The sequence below is a fragment of the Rattus rattus genome, chromosome 7 (assembly GCF_011064425.1).
Source record: "Rattus rattus isolate New Zealand chromosome 7, Rrattus_CSIRO_v1, whole genome shotgun sequence".
Classification (NCBI taxonomy): domain Eukaryota; kingdom Metazoa; phylum Chordata; class Mammalia; order Rodentia; family Muridae; genus Rattus; species Rattus rattus.
The window spans coordinates 44,333,621-44,353,693 of NC_046160.1; the positions used below are offsets into that span (position 1 = coordinate 44,333,621).

At 40.5% G+C, this 20,073-nt stretch overlaps 1 protein-coding gene across 1 annotated transcript in view; it reads left to right on the plus strand.

Annotated features, from left to right (window-relative positions):
* Sh3yl1 (SH3 and SYLF domain containing 1) overlaps positions 1–17,424 on the plus strand; it is a 41,082-nt gene extending 23,658 nt beyond the window's left edge. Inside the window, exons 7-10 of the mRNA XM_032907589.1 lie at positions 1,232–1,394; positions 2,170–2,242; positions 16,103–16,159; positions 17,075–17,424. Coding sequence (XP_032763480.1) covers positions 1,232–1,394; positions 2,170–2,242; positions 16,103–16,159; positions 17,075–17,265 — 484 coding nt within the window. The 3' untranslated portion in view covers positions 17,266–17,424. The remainder of the gene's footprint in view (positions 1–1,231; positions 1,395–2,169; positions 2,243–16,102; positions 16,160–17,074) is intronic.
* The last annotated feature ends 2,649 nt before the right edge of the window (positions 17,425–20,073 follow it).

The following is a 20,073-nucleotide window of genomic DNA, read 5'->3' on the forward strand; positions in this document are numbered from 1 at the left end:
ATAAATATACCCAGGCCAAACACAATATAATAAAAAATAATTAAAAATTTTGAAAAGTAGTATATGCTTATGAAAGTAAAACAGACAAAATAAACAAAGCATGTTACATTTTTCAACTACCTCCACTTTCTCCTCAGTCTTCTTTTGCCAAATAAGATTACACTCGTGGCATATATTCAATTGCAGGTGCATTGTTTTTCTGCTTGGGCTTGTAGTAAGTACAACCATAAGTTGTTGGCCACACATTGTTTACTTGGTAACAATGTGATGTCTCGTGCCTGATAGTGAGCACAGCAAATAATCCTGTGGGTCAGTCAGAAGTACCTCACTAGGAAAGATTTCCTATCACCACAGGCTGGATTGTCTTCTATACCAAATAGAGACCGATTTTGATTCAAAACACAAGTTGATTTTTAAAATATTTGTTGCTATTCCAGAGCTTCTTTAATCTTGTGTCTGGTCAGTTTTTCCTCAAACTACAGTTTTTCCTTGTAGTCTTAGAGCTCAAACCCAGCAGACTACAGAGTCACAAGCCCAAGGGTACCAGTCTGAATGACAGAGGACCCTGCCAATACGGACAGACACTCCACTGCGTTTGGAGTAAATGCCCCAACCAACCAGGCTCACAGCAGTTTTCCCAAGGGTACAACACCATACGGCTACCTCGATATAAACCAGAACTAGTCTGGATGAGGGAAATGAAGGTTTGCAAGTGAAAGCCTTCATCTTATAGAAGAGTGATGTGTCTGTCCACTTCTGCTTTCATGAGGTTGAGAATGGCTTTAGAAACCCCTAACTCTAGCAGTCTTCTTCCTAAAGCTCAGCTAAATCCTAGATGAACTACAATAAATAATCCCTTAATTAACTACGAATCCTCCAGCTAAAATAAACATTTTAAAGAAATCACAAAGCTATGTATAGGACTTCTTTTCTAGAAAAGCATAAAGATAAAGCTTATGAAATATGTGTACCTTATATGCTTATGTATTTCTATATAATTTGTGTTTGTGTGTATATGTGATAAGATTTTTGTATGAAAGAAAAGTACATATCAGTATTTATGTTTATTAACTTAGGTGAACGTGGGGCGGGTCTAAGAATGAGACATGGGGTAAGACTTGTGGTAGACGATGTATTTCCTGAGAATATTTACGCTTGCGTGTGAATGTGCTAATTTACCTCCAAAGCAGCTCTGGATGCTACAAAATGCTCTTCATTTTGTACTTGCTAGATTTTACTGTCAGGACATCCGCGCTTATGACATCTTATTTGGGGATGTCCCACAGCCGGCTCAAGCAGAAGACCTGTATGAAATCCTTAATTCCTTCACGGAAAAGTATGAAACTGAAGGGCAGCGCATCAATCTGAAGAAAGTGGCGCGGGAGCAGAGGAAGGTGCTGCGGCTGGGCTCCTTGCTTCGCTCAGTGAGCCAGCAGTCCTGTCTTAGCACACCCTGTCTCTGCTAGGAGCTCCCAGTGATATGCTGGACTTCCTTTATGATTCGCTTATGTAAAGGCTTCAGGCATGTCCTCGAGTGCTGACATCGTAGAGATTTTAAGAAGAGACTATCTCCTATAACTGTATGTCTCTTAGGATGAAATCTGGTAATGTCAGAGGACCAGTTCTAGCTGTGACTTTCTTTGGTCCCTCCTTTGTGCCTGTTGTACAGAGTGAAATTGAAGTATAGAGTTTAAGTTACCACCGCCTTTCTCTGCTGACTGTTCCTGTGACTATATCACTGGACCTACAGTCCCTATAGAACACATGCAGTTGTCAGGGGGGAGCAGCTCGAGTGCCAGAGTGTACTAGACCACACTCTCATACACACACACACACACACACACACACACACACACACACACACACACGTCAGAGGGGAGCTCTCTCTCTCGGTTCAAGTGCCAGAGTGTACTAGACCACACACACACACACACACACACACACACACACACACACACCAGAGGGGAGAGGTTCAAGTGCCAGGGTGTATTGGTTCAGCCCACGTTAGAGTGTCACATCCAGCTCTGCACCATACACATGAGTTTCTGGGAGCCCGGTTAATGAATACAAAGACAGAAACCCGATAAATAGTCAGGTTGGAGGCAAAATCATCCTATTCTTATAAGAGTAGATTTTTAAATTTTGTGTGTTTATTCCTGTGCCTCCCAGGCCAAAGAACTACCTCCAAAACCATCATCAAAACCATCACGCCCACCTGTGCAGCTGAATGCCGGCTCCCAGGGTAAGTGCTTCTGTTGTAGTTTAAATATAACAGTATTCAAGTAAGTATTAAGTATTAAGAAAACAGGTAACCTTTGTTATATTTCTCTATCAAATAGAAGAACATTTAAGAGAAAAATGGAAGGTTCAGCATCTTCTAAGCCATGGCATAGGCTTTCATACACAAGTCTTCACTGTTGTAATTTGTGAAGACATCTCTCATTCATAAAGTATTTTCATAAATCTACAATAAGATTTATATTTCATTGTTATCATATGGGGCTTGAGAACTTGCTCAACTTTTAACAACACTCGGTGTTCCTGCAGAGGGGCCTGCCTCTATTCCTATCACCCACGTGGCACCTCAAACACTTCTGTAATTCCATTTCCAGGAGACTGGACACCCTCTTCAAGTCTCTGTGGGCAGTGCACGTGTGTGGTTCACATATACACAGGCAAAACCTTCATATAGATAAAATAAAAATAGAAGAATCTTTAAAAATTCAGTTTATTTTGCTGTATATTCTTAGAAGTACTACATAGTCTCCATGAAGCGAACTAGGTATAGCTAGGTATACAACTGAGGGCCAGCCTCAGTTCTTCAGGGTTCTGCAGAGTGGGCGGATTAGATCAGCATGAACTCAAGACCTCAGGCAATGATGAAGGCGCAAGCTGACAGGCGACTCCCTGCTGTTCTGAAGCTGTGCTTGAGACAACTTGCAGTCTCTCTCCCTCTCCCTCTCCCTCTCCCTCTCCCTCTCCCTCCCCTCTCCCTCTCCCTCCCCTCTCCCTCTCCCCCTCTCCCTCTCCTCCCTCTCTCCCTCTCCCCCTTTTTTGTTTCTTTTTGAGTTGACCTCAGGCTTTTATTGGTGACACACTTCTTATTACACAGTAATACATAATCAAAACCCTTGTGGTTATTTTCCTCAAGCCCATCCATTAGCTTCCTGAAAAAGCCCATCCCTCTGCAACTATTCCACCGGAAAGCACACTGCACACACAAAGTCATGGTTCAGTGTGTGCGGAAGTGAGTTATAATTTACCTTTTAACTCTCAGGTCATCTGGGCATAAACTCGTAGTTGCAGTGTTAGCATGAGAAGAGAAAGCTGCTAAACAGGACAGGGTAATGTCAGGATTTTTAGCTTGATTATGCTCTCCCAGATACCTATTTCCACAGTACTCTTCAAACTTTTTTATATGCAGTATTAATTCCTCTTGCAGCTTCCGCAGGGCTCCTTCACAGACCCAAATTCCATCTCTTAGAACTTGTACCCTAGTTTCCTTAGGCAGAGAGTGTTGGGGCAAGGGGGAGGGGGAGTCACATCAGCATGTTCCAATCTCTCCAGGGAGGAATCTCTCCGGGGAGGAATCTCTCCAGGAAGGTCAGTCCACTAGTGCAGCAGATGCAGCTATTTCTTCCTCTGCCTTGCCCTTGTATTTTCAGTGGCCATCCCTGTCCTCAGTGACCCTTAGTGACCCAGGTCTGGTGTTTCTTTTCCTTAGGGGTCTTCAATTCTCCTAACTACTAAAACTTGAGGTTTCTCAAAAGCATTTCCCACTTCAAGTATCTGCTGGTACAACTCTGTCATCATGGGTTGCTAAGATTTCCCAGAGAACTGTTAGGGCAGTCAGCCTGCACATCCAGAACCCCTGGTCCCATTATGCCTGGGTTGACTGCTTGAATGGCCAGGGCCAGGGCAGTTTACTGCTATGGACACCAGAGCCATTTCTTCTCTACTAATGCTTTCAATCCCCTTCCCAGAAAACTTTACCAAAGTTGTATTTGAAGACAAATATGATATAAAAGCCAGCACAACAGGCAAGCATACAAGAAAGAGCGACTCCATTTGTATCCTAGAAAGCCAGAGAGATGTGCTATGCAAGGTGATGGCTCCTGCAGCCGAAACTGTGTCGTGCAGCCGCATTGGCAACTATGTCATACCTGACATAACTAGGTTTTATGAACACTCAGGTTTCTTCTTGTCATCATACCTGTTTTATTTGTTGACATTTCAAATGTTGTCCTCCTTCTTGATCCCCCTGTATCAGGCCCCCACTGCATCCCACATCCCCCTTGCCTCTAAGAGGGTACTCCCCCACTCATCCACCCACTCCCACCTCACTCCACTAGCATCCCCCTTCTCTAGGGTATCAGACTCTACAGGACCAAGCGCATCCCCTCCCACCGAGGCCAGATAAGGCAGTCCTCTGCTACATATGCAATGGGGGTTGTGGACCAGCTCGTACATGCTGTTTGGTTGGTGGCTTAGTCCCTGGGAGTCTGAGGGGTCTGGTTAGTTGTCACCATTTTCCTTCCTATGCAATCCCCTTCAGCTCCTTCAGTCTGTTCCCTAACTCTTCCATAGGGGTCCTTGTCTTAGTTAAGGTTTTACTGCTGTAAACAGACACCATGAACAAGACAAGCCTCATAAAGGACAACATTTAATTGGGGTGACTTAAAGGTCCAGAGGTTCAGTCTATCATCATCAAGGCAGGAGCAGGATAGCATCTAGGCAGATATGATACAGGCAAAGCTGAGAGTTCTACATCTTCATCTGAAGGCTGCAAGTAGGAGACTGACTTCCAGGCAGCTAGGATGAAGGTCTCATAGCCCACACCCACAGTGACACACCTACTCCAACAAGGCCACACCTACTGCAACAAGGCTACACCTTCTAAAAGTGCCACTCCCTGGGCACCTTTTACAAACCATCACAGTCCTGGACTTCAATCCAATGGCTGGCTGTAGGTATCTGCATATGTCTCAGTCAGGTGCTGGGAGCCTCAGAAGACAGCCATGCCAGACTCCTGTCTGCCAGCACATCTTGGCATCAGCAATAGTGTCAGGGCTTAGTGTCTGTGCATGGGATGGATCCCACTTTGGGGCGGTCTCTGAATGGCCTTTCCTTCAATCTCTGCTCCATTTTTTGTCCATGCATTTCCTTTAGACAGGAACAATTCTGGGTCAAAAATTTTGAGAGGGGTGGGTGGCCCCATCCTAAACCTGGGGGCCATGTCTATCTCCTGGAGGTGTTCTCCTCAGGTTCCATATCTCCACTGTTAGGCATTTTGGCTAAGGTCATTCCCATGAGTCCTGGGAGCCTTTCGCATTCCTGGAGTCTGGGATTCTCTAGTAGTTCCCCTTCCCTGTCCCCTGCCCACACTACTACATGTTTCTATTCATTCTATGGCCCTCTCCTGTCTCCCCCCATAATCCTGCCCCTGTTTTTTCCCTCTTCTTCCCCTCTCCCACCCAGGTTCCTCCCTCCTGTCCGCCATGATTATTTTATTCCCCCTTCTAAATGAGATTGAAGTATCCCCACTTGAGCCTTCCTTCTCGTTAAGCTTAATGTGATCTGTGAGTTATATAGTGGATATTCTGAACTTTTTGGCTAATATCCACTTATCAGTGAGTGCATACCATGTGCGGTTCTCTCTCTCTCTCTCTCTCTCTCTCTCTCTCTCTCTCTCTCTCTCTCTCTCTCTAGGTGTGCATGTGTGTGTGTGTGTGTGTGTGTGTGTGTGTGTGTGTGTGTGTGTGTGTTACCTCACTCCAGGATATTTTCTAGTTCTATCCATTTGCCTGCAAAATTCATGATGTCCTTGTTTTTAATAGCTTAGTACTTCTCCATTGTGTAAATGTACCCCACTTTCTATATCCATTCTTTGGTTGAGGGACATCTGGGTTGTTTCAAGCTTCTGACTGCTATGAGCGTAGTGGGCTTGTGATATGATGGGGCATCTTTAGGGAGTATGCCCAAGAGTGGTATAGCTGGGTCCTCAGGTAGAAGTATGTCCAATTTTCTGATGAATCGCCAGATTGATTTCCAGAGTGATTGTACCAGTTTGCAATCCCACCAGCAACGGAGGAGTGTTCCTCTTTCTCCACTTCCTAGCCAGAATATGCTGTCACCTGAGTTTTTTGTCTTAGCCATTCTGATTGGAGTGAGGTGAAATCACAGGGTCATTTTTATTTATATTTTCCTAGTAACTATGGTTGTTAAACATTTCTTTAGTTGCTTCTTGGCCATTCAAGATTCCTCAGTCAAGAATTCTCTGTTTAGTTCTGTAGCCCATTTTTTAATTGGGTTATTTGGTTTTCTGGAGTCTAACTTCTTGAGTTCTTTATATATTTTGGATATTAACCCTCTATCAGATGTAGGATTGGTAAAGGTCTTTTCCCAATCTGTTGGTGCTGTTTCTTGCTATTGACAGTGTCCTTTGCCTTACAGAAGCTTTTCAGTTTCATGAGGTACCATTTGTCAATTGTTGATCTTAGAGCCTGAGCCATTGGTGTTCTGTTTAGGAAATTTTCCCCTGTGCCGATGTGCTTGAGGCTATTTCCTACTTTCTCTTCCATTAGTGTCAGTATCTGGTTTTATGTGGAGGTCCTTGATCCACTTGTACTTGAGTTTTGTACAAAGAGATAAATATGGATCAATTTGCATTCTTCTCAATGCAGACTGCCAGTTAGACCAGCCCCATTTGTAGAAAATGCTTTTCTTTTTCCACTGTGTAGTTTTGGCTTCTTTGTCAAAAATCAAGTGTGCATAGGTATATGGGTTTATTTATGGGTCTATTCCATTGATCAACCTGTCTGTCTGTGTTCCAATACCATTTGGTTTTTTTATCACTATTGTTCTGTAGTACAGCTTGAGGTCAGGAATTGTTGAGAAGTTCTTATTGTTGAGAATAGTTTTCACTATCCTGGGCTTTTTGTTATTCCATATTTATTCAATATAGTACTCAAAGTTCTTGCTAGAGCAATTAGACAACAAAAGAAGTCAAAGGGATACAAATGGAAAGGAAGAAGTCATTGTATCACTATTTGCAGATGATATGATAGTATACATATGCCACCCAAAAAATTCTACCGGAGAACTCCTACAGCTGATAAACAACTTCAGCAAAGTGGCTGTATATAAAATTAACTCAAAACAAATCAGTAGCCCTCCTCTATATAAAGGATAAATGGGCTAAGAAAGAAACAACACCCTATAGTCACTATAAAATATCTTATTGTGACTCTAACTAATCAAGTAAGAGATCTGTATGACAAGAACTTCAAGTCCCTAAGGAAAAAAATCTAAGAAGACTTCAGAAGATGGCAAGATCTTCCATGAAATGGCCATCTTACCAAAAACAGTCTACAGGTGCAGTACAATCCCCATCAAAATCCAAACTCAGTTCTTCACAGAGATAGAAAAAACAATTCTCTAATTAAGGCTTTCATACATGAGTACTGTCTTTACATCATTTACACCCCCTTCTTTCTCTCCTCTAATTCCTCCTGTTTTCCCAATTTATTTTCAAATTCACAACCTCTTCCTCTTTATTTTTATCAAATATATATATGTGTTTGTGTGTATATATGCATATATATGTATTATATATATTTATATATGTATAATCTTTACATCCGTTCCATTCTTTCCTGTTGTGTATATATAGAATCTTTTCATCCCTTCTTCCATGATGTTCCCAGTGCCTTGTTTGCAGGGCACTAGGATTGTATTGTATTGTATTGTATTGTATTGTATTGTATTGTATTGTATTGTATTGTATTGTAGATATGTCACCTAGGATTAAGTCCCCCACAGTCAGTCATTGTCTATATTCTGACCAGTAGTGACTGCCTTTATAATGATTTCCATCTGCTACAAAAATCAGCTTTGATGACTAACTATACTTACCTCTGGACATAAAGATAAGTACTTATAATGCAGTTAAAAATTATACTGGTTTAGAAAAGTAGAAACAGTAGGTTCTTCTGTAAGGTCTGTGACCTCTCTAGCTATGGGTACTCAACTGGGTTTCCAGTACCAGGCATGAATTCCCTGCTATTGAGCAAGGCTTGTCCAATCAGATGGCTGTTGGTTGCCACTGTCTGTAAGAGCCACTGTTGCACCACTGGGGACTCTTACCAGGGTGGTCATTGTTTTAGTCCATAGACCTTACATTTAGGCAGGGCTTGCTTTCCTCCCTAGATTGCTTTCCTCCCTTGGTAGCTTACCTTCAGTACTGCAGGGGTATTCCTCAGGGAGGAGGCTACTAGGTTTACTCCAGCTCCATTCCTCCAAGCCCTGTGTCCAAAGTGTGGAGTAAGTCTCCACACTGACCTGCACAGTGGCTGTACCAGCTTGCAGTTCCCAACAGAGAGCAAGGGTCCCTTCTCCACATCCCCTCTAGCTGTTGCTGGTAGTTTTCTTGATCTTGACCATTCGTCCTGGGGTTAGATGAAATATCAAATTAGTTTTGTGTTTTCCTAATTAAGAATGTGGAAGGCCAGGGTTGGGGATTTAGCTCAGTGGTAGAGCGCTTGCCTAGCGAGCGCAAGGCCCTGGGTTCGGGCCCCAGCTCCGAAAAAAAGAAAAAAAAAAAAAAAAAAAAGAATGTGGAAGGCCTAAAGATATTTCTTGACCATTATTTTTATTTTTTTCTTTTAAGAACTTTTTGTTCTGATCCTTAGCCCATTTTTTTTTATTATTATTAACTTGAGTATTTCTTATATACATTTCGAGTGTTATTCCCTTTCCCGGTTTCCGGGCAAACATCCCCCTCCCCCCTCCCCTTCCTTATGTCCTTAGCCCATTTTTAATTGAGCAGTTTGTTATCTTTATTCTTTTTTTTTTAATCATTTGTTTATTCTAGACATTGTCTGTAGGATGTTTAGGTAATATTCTCTCCACTCTTGATTGTAGGCTTTCTCTTGGTTGTTACTTTGTTGTACAGATACTCTTTTAGTTTCATGAAGATCAGAGTTGTCAACTGATGACCTTAATTTCTGGGCAAACTGTAGTCCTAATCAAGACCTCCTTGCACAGACGTCTTTCGTAGGCTCTGCCTGTGTTTTCTTCTAGCAGCTTCAGCTCTTCACATAGAGCAGTTTCACATTGAGATCTTTGATGCATTCAAAGTTCCTTTTTGTGCAGTGTGGTTGATATGAGTGTAATCAATACTTCCAAACGTGGACATCCAGTTTTTACAATATTTGTTGAAGAAGCTGTCTTTTTTCCAGTGTGTATTTGTGGTATCTTTGTCAACTATGAGTAGGCATGATCGCATGCACATACAGTCAGGTCTTTATTCAGCTCAGTTGACTTACATGTCAGTCCTTGTTCTGGTACCATGCTGTGTTTATTTCTGCAGCTCCCGACTATGGCTCGAAGTCTGGTATGGTTACTCCTTCAGCCTCTCTGATCAGGATTGCTTTGGCTCTCTAGGGTGGTTTGGCTCTGTATGATGTAGGACATTTTCTAATTTCTATGAAGAATGTAATATGGATTTTGATTGCTTTGAATCAAAGGTAATTTGTAAATTATTTGATAGGATGGTCATTTTTTTCGGTATTAATTCTACCAGTCCGTGAACGTGGAGGTCTTCCAGCTTCTGACGTCTGCATCTATCTCCTTCTCTAGAGATCTAAAGTTCTCACTGTAGGGGGTCTTTTACCTTCCTCACTAGGTTTATTCCCAGATACTTTTGTTTATTTTAATTGTTTCATCCTACCTTATGTGTATTGGTGTCTTATCTGCATGTATGTGTGTGTGTGACACATGTGGACAGTGCCCACGGAGACCGGAAGAGGGTGTCAGACTCCTGGGAATGGAGTGAACAGGCAGTCGTGAGCTGCCATGTGCAAATTGGGAGTCAAACTCAGATCTTCTGCACTACCTGGCACTTTTAACCTCTCAACCATCTCTCCATCCTCTTTTCTTTCTTTCTTTCTTCTTTTTTTGGGGGAGGGGGTATTAGGGGTGGGCAATGAATTGAGTGGCAGGTTTTATAGTTGTTGTTTGGTTTTTATTTGGTTTTGCTTTCCCCACCCCACCCCCACCCCGAGGCTAATGTGAACAGGAGTGTTTCCATCTCTCTCAGGATGTTTGTGTCTAGTATCTAGAAAGGCCACTAATTTCCGTTAGGCAATTTTGTATCTTAACACTTCATTGGAAGTGTTGATTATTTCTAGAAGTTTTCTGGTGGGATTTCTTAATGTGTAATATCAAATCACCTTTAAGTAGGGGTAATTTGACTTATTTTTCTATTCATATCCCTTTAATTTCCTTCTCTTATTTTATTACTCTAGCTAGGTTCCAAGTGCTATACTGAAAAGAAGTGGGGATAGTGGACAAACCTGGTTCAGTCCTATTTTAATGAGGTTGCTTCAAGTTTTCTGCATTTGGATGGTGTTGGCTATAGGTTGGTCATATATAACCTTGATTAGGTTCAGGTATGTACCATCCTCCTGCTCTACTATTTTTTAGGACTTTTGTTACCAAGGCATGTCGGTTTTTGTCAAGTTCTTATGTTTGAGATGGTCATGTGATTTTTGTCTTTAAGTTCATTTATTTGATTTATTACATTTATTGACTTAAATATACTGAACTATATTTAGGGGGTAAGGCCAACTTGATTGTTCTGGATGACATTTTTATATATAATCCTGTAATTTTTTTTTGCAAATATTTTATTTAGTATTTTTGTGTCTGCGTTCATCAGGAATTGGCCTGTCATCTTCTTTTGTGTTACATCTTTATTTAGTTTGGGAATTATAGTAGTATGTGCTTTGTAGACGGAGTTTGAAAGTGTTCCTTCTGTCTCTATTGTTTTGAATAATTTAAGAAATATTAGTTGTAGATCTTCTTTGAAAGTCTGGTAGACTTTTGTGGTGAATCCATCTGGCCTGGGCTTTTTGTTGTTGTTGTTGTTGTTGTTGTTGTTGTTGTTGTTGTTGTTGTTCTTTAATCCAGAAGACTTTTCTTTACTGTTTTAATCCTTTTTGGTTATGTATTTGTTTAGGCTGTTTGCCTCTTCTTGGTTTAATTTAGATGGTTTGGATAAATCTAGAAATCTGTCCATTTGTAGATTTTTCTAACGTAATAGACTATGGATTTTTAAAGTATTTCCATATAATCTGAATTGACATCTGTCGTAATATTTCCCTGTTCATCTCTGATTTGTTGATCTGGGTTATCACTTTCTTTCTTTTGAATAACTGGGTTTGTTAGTGGTATTTATCTTCTTAAAAACCAGCTCTTAGATGTATTGATTCTTTGTATTATTTTATTTGTTTCTATTTCATTAATTTATACTCTGGTTTTGGGTTTTTGTTTATTTGGTTTGTTGGTTGGTTTGGTTTGGCTTTCGATTTTCAAGACATAGTTTCTCTGTGTAGCCTTGGCACTACACTTTGTAGACTAGGCTAGCATTCAACTCTAAGATCAGCCTGCCTCTGCCTGCCAAGTACTGGTTTAAAGGAATAGGCCCCTGCTGCCTGGCTTATGCTCTGGTTTTCAATATTTCGTGTCATCTATTGGACTTGAGTTAATTTATTCTTGCTTTTCCAAATTCTTGAGTTGCATCATTACATCAGCTATTGTATTTTTCTGATACTTAATGTAGGAACTTAGAGCTATAAATTTCTCTTAGGACTGCTTTTCTTTTTTATTGTCTTTCAAATTAATTAAAATATAATCACATTACCCCTCTGCTTCATTTCTTCCTTGCCCTCCACTCCCTTTCAAATGTATAGGCTCTTAATCTTTTGTCATTGTTATATATGCAAATAAATATGGAAATGCAGCCTGCCAAAGTTAGTACCTGAGAAAGTTAGGTACTAAAATCACCTACTATTAATGAGTTAGAAATAATCTGTGTCTTTAATTCCAATTTTACTCTTTTTCTGAGATTGGATATTCCAGAGTTTCACACACACACACACACACACACACACACACACACACACACACACACAGGTGGTAATGTCTTCTGAATTAATCATGCCCATGACAAAAATGAAATATTCTTCATTTTCTCTTCAGATTAATTCACTCAAAGTCTATTTTATCAAGTATTAGAATAGTGACCCCTCAAATTGTTTTCTAGTCCCATATGTCTGGCATATTTTTTTCAGTCCTATTCCCTTAAGATAGTGCCCATCTTTGAAGGTAAGATGAGTTTCTTGTATACAACAGATAAATGGATTTTCTTTCTTAGTCTGTTCAACTAGCCTGTGTCTTTTGATTAGGAAGTTGAAGTCATTAGTGTTTAAAGTTAGTGGTGAAAGATGTATCTTGCTTGCTGTCATTTTGTTGTTGTTGGTTTTTTTCCCTGTTTGTATTCTTAGTGATATTTTGTATTTCAATAATTTTAGCTTTATTTGTTTTCTTTCTGTAGTGTCTTGGCTATATTCATATCTCTCTTCAGTCCAAATTATTACTTCCAGTATTCTCTGTCAGGCTAATTTTGTGCACAGTAATTCTTTAAGTGTGTTTGTGTCATGGAATGTTTTTCCTTCTCCTTTTAACTATGGTAGATAGTTTTGCTGGGTATAGTAGTCTAGGTTGGCATCCGTGGTCTACTGGAACCTGAAGTGTATTTCTCCAGTTTCTTCTGACTTTTAAAGTTTCCATTGAAAAATCTGCTGTTACTCTGATGGGTTTTCCTGTATATATGATTTTTGGTTTGTCTCTTGCATTCAGTGCCCTCTTTTCTGTATACTTAGTGTTCAGCTATAATATTCTGTGGGGCATTTTTTTTCTGACACCACCTACTTTGTGTTCCCTCTGCTGCTTATTATCTGTATGAGTACATCTCCCCTTAATTAGCAGCTTTCTTCTATGATCCTGTTGAGGATTTGGTATATGTCATTGACCTGGCATTCTCCTTCTTTTAGGCCTATAATTTAAAGAATTGGTCATGTGTGTGGTGTCCCAAAGTTCCTGCATACCCCTTTTCTATATTCTTTTTAATATTTCATATTCTTTGCTTGAGTGGTCCATTCACTTTATCTTCTCCTGCTTATATTCCATCTTCTACTTGACTCATTCTACTTGTAAGGCTTTCCCCTGCGCTTTCTAACTGTGTTGTTGAATTTTTCATTCCCATAGTTATTTCAGCTTTAGTTCTCCCCAGGATTTCTATCACATTACTGAATTTGATTTTCAATTTTTGAATTGTCTTTGTTTAATTTATTTATCTATTTGTGTTTTCTTGGATATTGTTCGGGTGTTTATTGCTATACTCTTTAACTTCCTTGTGCTATTTGTTCATATTTTCTTCATAGTCTTTGAATTCTTTGATGAAGTTTATGATTCTTCTTTCAAATTTCTATGTTCTAGAGTTCATCTAAGCAATTCAGAGACCATTTCTATAGGACTGGTGGGTTTATGGGCACAGATCATACTGTATTGGCCCATTGTTATGTGAAGTTTTTGCACTGTGACTCTTCTGTCGTCTGATGTGCCATGCTAGCCTGCCCCAGGCTGGACTGGTGCAGGAACTGGAAGAGCTAAGCCTGCAATAAATGGTGTGGTAGAGCTTAGAACTGGGGAAATTGACCAAAGAAAGGTTGTGCAGGAGCTATGTGGCCAGAGATAGGCCTGGGAATGGTGTTAGCAGGCAAGGAAGGGTCCATGTTCTAGTCAGGTTTGATCAACTTGAAACAAATCTAGACATATCTGAGAAAGGAGAATATTAATTGGCCTGTGGCATGACTATGGGGGTATTTTCTCGGTTGATTATCAACAAGGTACAGCCCACCCCACTGTAGCCACCCACCCCTGGCAGGTAGACTGACCTGGGAGGATAAGAAAAGCAACTGAATGTGAGCCTAAGAATAGACAAGTAAGCAGCTTTCCTCCATGGTTCCTGTCCATACTTCTGTATGCTTCCTGGCTTTCCCTCCCTTATGTGACCAAGGGTACATAAGCCAAATAAACCCTCTCCTTCCTAAGTCTGGTTATTGTTTATCACAAAAGTAGAAGTTGAACTAGTATAGTCTTATCACCACTTTCATGACACTTATTATTAGAATTGTGTTTTGCATGTATCTAGTCTATTAACAAATAGATTATATTAAATGTATACTACCATGTGTGATATTTCATAGAATGGAGCACAAAGTTGGCTGTACCTGGGATCTTGCCCTTCAAGAACATTTGGTATAGGAAGAACATTATATGTTAAAGTGCAACCATTAGTGGAAGAAGGGCTGGAATAAATAATAATGTTCTTCATGATGATAACAGGCTTTTCCCAGTCCCACCTTTATGTTCCAAATTCATTTTCTTAGCCCAGATTCTTCACCCATATTGCTCTTGTACATTTCTCACCATAAACATTACCATCTTCATTTCCCACCACAAAAGTTCCCCACCATGTTTACTTCCACCCAGATATGTTCCTTGGCATGTAATGCACCCCCTCAAATACATACCCACATGGTACCATCTATCACAGCCTCTCTCAGCTCATGCATGCCTCACCTGTTTGTGTTGGAACATCTTGATGTGTTTCTTGGGCAAGGATGACATATTTCCTTGTTACCAGGATCATGTTCATCCCCATATGTTAGTGAATTAAATCTCTTAATATATGTTCTGGTGTTTTACTCTTTAGTGAAAAGCTCTTCATTTTATTGGTCAGTGTTTTTCCTATTGGGATATTTATTTTCTTGCTTAAATTATGAAAAAAATTGTATTATTGGGGCTTTGTCATTGGATTTGGTATATTCTACATTTATTCTAGGTATATGTTCATTATTTTACCAGGCCCTGGCTGTCCTGGAACTCTCTCTGTAGGCTAGACTGCCCTTGAACTCACAGAGATCTGCCTCTCTGCCCTTTGGAGTCCTAAGGTTAAAAGTGCGTTCTTTCATGCCCAGCAAAAAAATTAATTGTTATGTGAAATATATCCACTTTCTACTTTTTATAAATTCATTGTTTTTTAAAACCATGACTAAAGAGGTCTTTCTACCTTCTATTGAAATATTGTATTCGATTCTTCAGAGATTCTTCTGATAATGTTAATGTCTGATTCAGGGATACTTATTTTTTAGCTACTTTGAGATCATTTTATCAGTTTTTTCCTTCCTTTCACAATGTATAAGTTAAAACAATGTTAAATATCCTTATTTGCTCTATAAAATTTGGATTTTCATTTATTATCTTGTTTGTATATTAACTTCACTACATCATATTCTGGTCTTGCTATGTTTTCTCTTGGTAGAGATGTTTATTTTATGACTTTCAGTAAAAATTTTAGTTTCTCTGGTTGGCGTTTTGTTTGTCTTGGGTGTTTGTTTGTTTGTTTGTTTGTTTTGTTTGTTTCTAGATTTCTTTCCTGCTGGAGTACACTCATGGCTCCTGTTTCCATTTCAGAGTTGAGTTGTGTATCTGTCTAACATCTAGTAATCTAACCAAAGTTATCTCTATTCAGTTTCTTCAAGTAGGTTCTTTTATTTTTCCCTCATGTGCTAACAGTGTTATCTGTGTTTTTCTATTCATGAACTCCATGGTGTGTTTGTGTCCTCAGAGTGCATGAGGCTGCCAGGGCATATGGAGAGGAGGCCATTTCCATGAACCTCTAGTTCATGGAGGAGTTCCTCAGAGCCAGTTGAGAGTGTGAGAATATGGTTTGAAGGTTGAAGGGGATGCTGTGCATTCCTTCTGCTGGGAAGGGCCTGTTGATCTTCTTTTGTCAGCCATCGTGAGATTCAGATCACTGTGGTTTTCAGTCTCTAATTCAAAAGGAGAAACGTGATGTGCCTTAGGACTGTTTAGATTCATCCTGAACTTCAGGTGTCTATCAGAGGCTGTACAGCGGCTCATCCATGTGCAGTGTGAACGTTTGGAGCTCCCGTGTGGGACTGTAACCTTTCGTGATAAGGTTCTGGAAGAGATGTGCATAGACCGTGGACAGTATCAGGCACTTCAGCTGCTTTGCCTTGTTCATGTGCTTTTGTACAGTTTTGGGCATCTCTCAGTTTACAGCCTGGCCCAATAGTGTAAACCTTTAATAAGGTCAGGATTTGATGCGTTTGTATATTTTATATACAATAATAAGCTTTTAAATCCCCCCATTCTATTTTTACTTTAACAGGTAATAGAAATGAATATAAGCTATATCCTGAGCTTTCTAGCTATTATGAGAAAACTGGTAAGTAAAAACTTATTACTTAAAAATTACATATAACCACTCTACAATAACATAATTTCCAGTTAATTTGATGGGTTGTGAAAATCTCTGGGAAGGTGTTCATAACTCTATGAGATTTTTTAAGTGAGTTTAATTATGAATATTCTTTAGTGACAGAGGGCATGCTTTTGGTCTCTGATAAGCCTTGAGAGGCCAGTAGAGACTGTGTAGGACCAGGCATTACCATCAACAGCCCATGATTTTCTAGTAAAAGTATTTCTCCACTTGTCTTACCTAAATATTCCTTAGAAATTTATCTTGAAAGAATTAAGCACTTTTTTTTAAGTGTTGAACACACGCTGAGGCCAAAGAATAAACAGCTATTAATTTAATGTTCTAAATTTGCCACTAAAGTCATTAAATTATATGCTACTGAATTTATAAACTATTGAGGAATTAGCCATCTTGCATAAATATAAATAATATTGTCAAGAAAACGGATAATTAAAGTTGTAAATATTATCATGTAGATAAAAATATTTTAAATGTCTTTCCTGGTGAACCTGAGCTTTTGGCTTTTCCTGGCTCAGCTGGGCCCTGCTGTTCTTGGTTTTCATGTTTCCTGCTGTGATCCATGGCTCTGGTCCCATTGTAAAACGGTGTACACAAAATGTAGCATTTGTGGGGGGCAAAAGACAACTTGTAGGTTCCTCCCCCTGTCATGTGGATCCCAGGATCTGGCTCGGGTCCTTTGTCTTCCAAAGGGAGAGAATTCTAAGGTTCATGTTGTGAACATTGAGAGGCCGTACAGTGTGGGTTCTGACACTCTGCAGGAGCCAAAATTTACACCCTAACTGATCAGTTTCTATCTTACCAACTCATACTTCAACTTCTTTCCTAAACTATTAATAATTTGATTATATTTTCTTGTTTTAGGCAGTTTGAGTCAGCCAATAGAAGTGACAGCATTATACTCTTTTGAAGGGCAACAGCCCGGGGACTTGAATTTTCAAGCAGGAGACAGAATCATAGTTATATCAAAGACCGACTCAAATTTTGATTGGTGGGAAGGAAAACTTCGAGGTCAAACTGGAATTTTCCCAGCCAACTATGTAACAATGAATTAAAGATCAGACTATTTTGTTATTTGATAATTACACAAAAACATTTCTACACAGACAGGATTCACTATTTACATCAGATTGTTTAAACACACCCTTGCTCTGCAAATGTTTTTATCCAGTTGTAAAATATTTTCTCTGCATATAAATAAATGGTTAAATCAGCATGTGGCTAAGCACTTTGTGTTAACTTAATCAGATAAGCTGTTCTGCAGTTGCCATCGACAGATTTTACAGACGTGATTCTTTGGTGTTCATCAGACCCCCCTGCTGACCCTTGACTCTGACTGCTTTCTGCCTGTTTTGGTATAAACAGGGCTGTCAGGGGAGGAGTACTGCTCGCTTTTGTATGTACGTGGCTCAACTTCTGAGCATCTGGGTGCAGTTTGTTCTTTTCACTTAACAAGGTTTGGGTGATTAAATGAGCCCAGGACAGGAAGAATAGGAGGCTCGCACAGAGGACAGGGACCTGAGTGTTCAGCAGGGAGCTCTGGGCCTGGCCTTTCCCACCTGCTGTGCCCTGCTATCTATCCTCCCTCAAACCACAGAAGCTAGAGTTTGTCTTCCCCTAGGAGCTGTCATAGAAACTAGAGCCTCTTTTTCTCAAAACAAATCTTCATGCCTAGAAATAGCAGCCTTCCCCCATTCCTCCACCTTTCCATCTTGGAACTAACCATAAAGAAATTCTCTGATGTGCTCTGTCTGACAAATCCTAAGAGCCAGGCACAGGCAGGGAATATCAGGTAGTGGCCGTTTGCCAGTTGCAGTTCTGCATAGCTGTCCATTCGCCATGGGACTTAAGTATAAATCAGTCTGGAGGCTCCCATAAAAGACGTCCCACAAAATAATGACCAAGTAGATTTTTTTTTTTACTTCTCCCCTGTTAACTCGTCATTTGGGAACAGGTGTCATCATGACGTTACAGAGCTGGCCAAAAGTGGGCTACCTCCTTTCCTCCTCTGAAGTGAACAAGATCAAATCATCTTACACAGCACAGTGAGTCCCTGCTCTGTACAAGAGTGTGCATGTTTTGGTTAATTTGTAAACCTCAGACCAGCCTTCATGACTGATCTTGAGCAATCTACCCAATCCCTATGCCTCAGTTCCCCCACTGCTGATGAGTGTATAAAATGCTTAGAACAGTGCTGAGCACATTAAGAAGTTATTAAACATTAGCAACTAGTGTTACATTTCCTTACGTGACAAAGAACCCTGCCTTTCCTAGTGACCACCGTAAGTAAGACACAGAGAAGGCGAGCGTTTCCTGTGTTAGGTGCTGAGGTAGCTCTCTTGTGGACACAGGCAGCACAGTGTTCAGGATGCCTTCCCATGCTAATTCTGCCACACCCGTCCTCCTAGAGTTCATTCTCTGACACCTTCTTTTCAGATACCTGCCTAACCCGGCAAGGTGCAGAGTGTTAGAGCACTGTTTCCCGTGCTGCGCCCTGTCTTGGAATCTCAATCCCACAGGCCTTGTGTTGTCTGGAGGAAGTGTCTCAGAGCTACAGGGGTGTTTGTACTCTAACAGGTCAAGTGAAGATAGGGACAGGTAAGCGTGTGGGTTGGTCCATGGGTGCTTTCAGAGCACATGTTTTGTTGGGGAAAGAAAACTGAATGAGGTTCACCTAACAAAGAGGGAGAACAATAAAAACTAAATCAAAAGAGACTGCAGTAGGTTTAGACACCGATAAATACAATAAAGAATATTATTGCTAGCACATGGAAGTAGGATATGGCTCCATCAAAGATGGCCAGGGAGACCCTCCATGGAGTATGTGACATAAATATACCCTGAGTAAGAGCACTGCTTAGGGAAGCATGGATTTCTTGTACACTGTGGTGATTGTACTGGGTGATCTTGGGCCTCTGTGCCAGAGGTTTTCCACAGAGATCTCTGGTCTGGCTAGGTTCACTGATCCAGGAGAAAGGAAAAGAACTTGGGCAGATGTTGTTCCGCCTCCGTTCAGGCTGGGTTTAGCCAGCAGGAGACTGACTAGCCAGCGAGGGGTGCAGGAGGGCTTCTGGCGGTGATTTTGGGAGAGCAGATCTCTTCCTCAAGCGGCAGTGTGTCAACAGCTCTTATGACAGAAGCTCTTAGATGACAGAGTGATTCTTGCACACCTTTAATTCTGAACACGACCCTTAAATACAGTTTTTTGGATAAGTCACTGTCTGACAGCAGGTACTTCCTATTGGTTTGGCCTGAGAGTTTGGGAAGACCTCATCTACATATTCAGGTACGTGGTCCTGTCTCTACGACTGATCTGTCTTGAGCCTATGTCAGGTCACATCCTCACCTGTGGAGGAGGGGCTTGGGGCATTGCTCTATGTAACTTGACCTGGCTCAAACCTCTCTACAGGGATTTGTGGGGGCTGCAGCTAGTGAGACCCTGATCTGGGAGGTTGGGAATGCACCTGCCATTCCTATTAGGGTTTCCAGGGATTCAACCCGTCTCGACCAGGAATCAGGGTACCTTTCACAACTCGCTGCCCCACGGGTTGACATGTCTAATTCTTAAAAATCACTAAGGCATAGATTTTAGGTATTTTCACCCCTAAAATGGGAATGTGAAGTTAGCTATACTCTAAAGTAGATTTAATTACTCCACAATGTTGACATAGTACAAAATATTTTCTCATCCATGATAAAGACATCCATTTTACCTTTCAATTAAAATAGATGTTTAGAAAGAATCTCCATGTAGAATCCAATGGATCTATGAAAAGATTTTATAAGTAGAAGAAACAATGAGTATTGAACCTAGAGAGGTCATGAAGGCAGAAGGCCAGCATGTAGCACCTAGGATTGCAGAG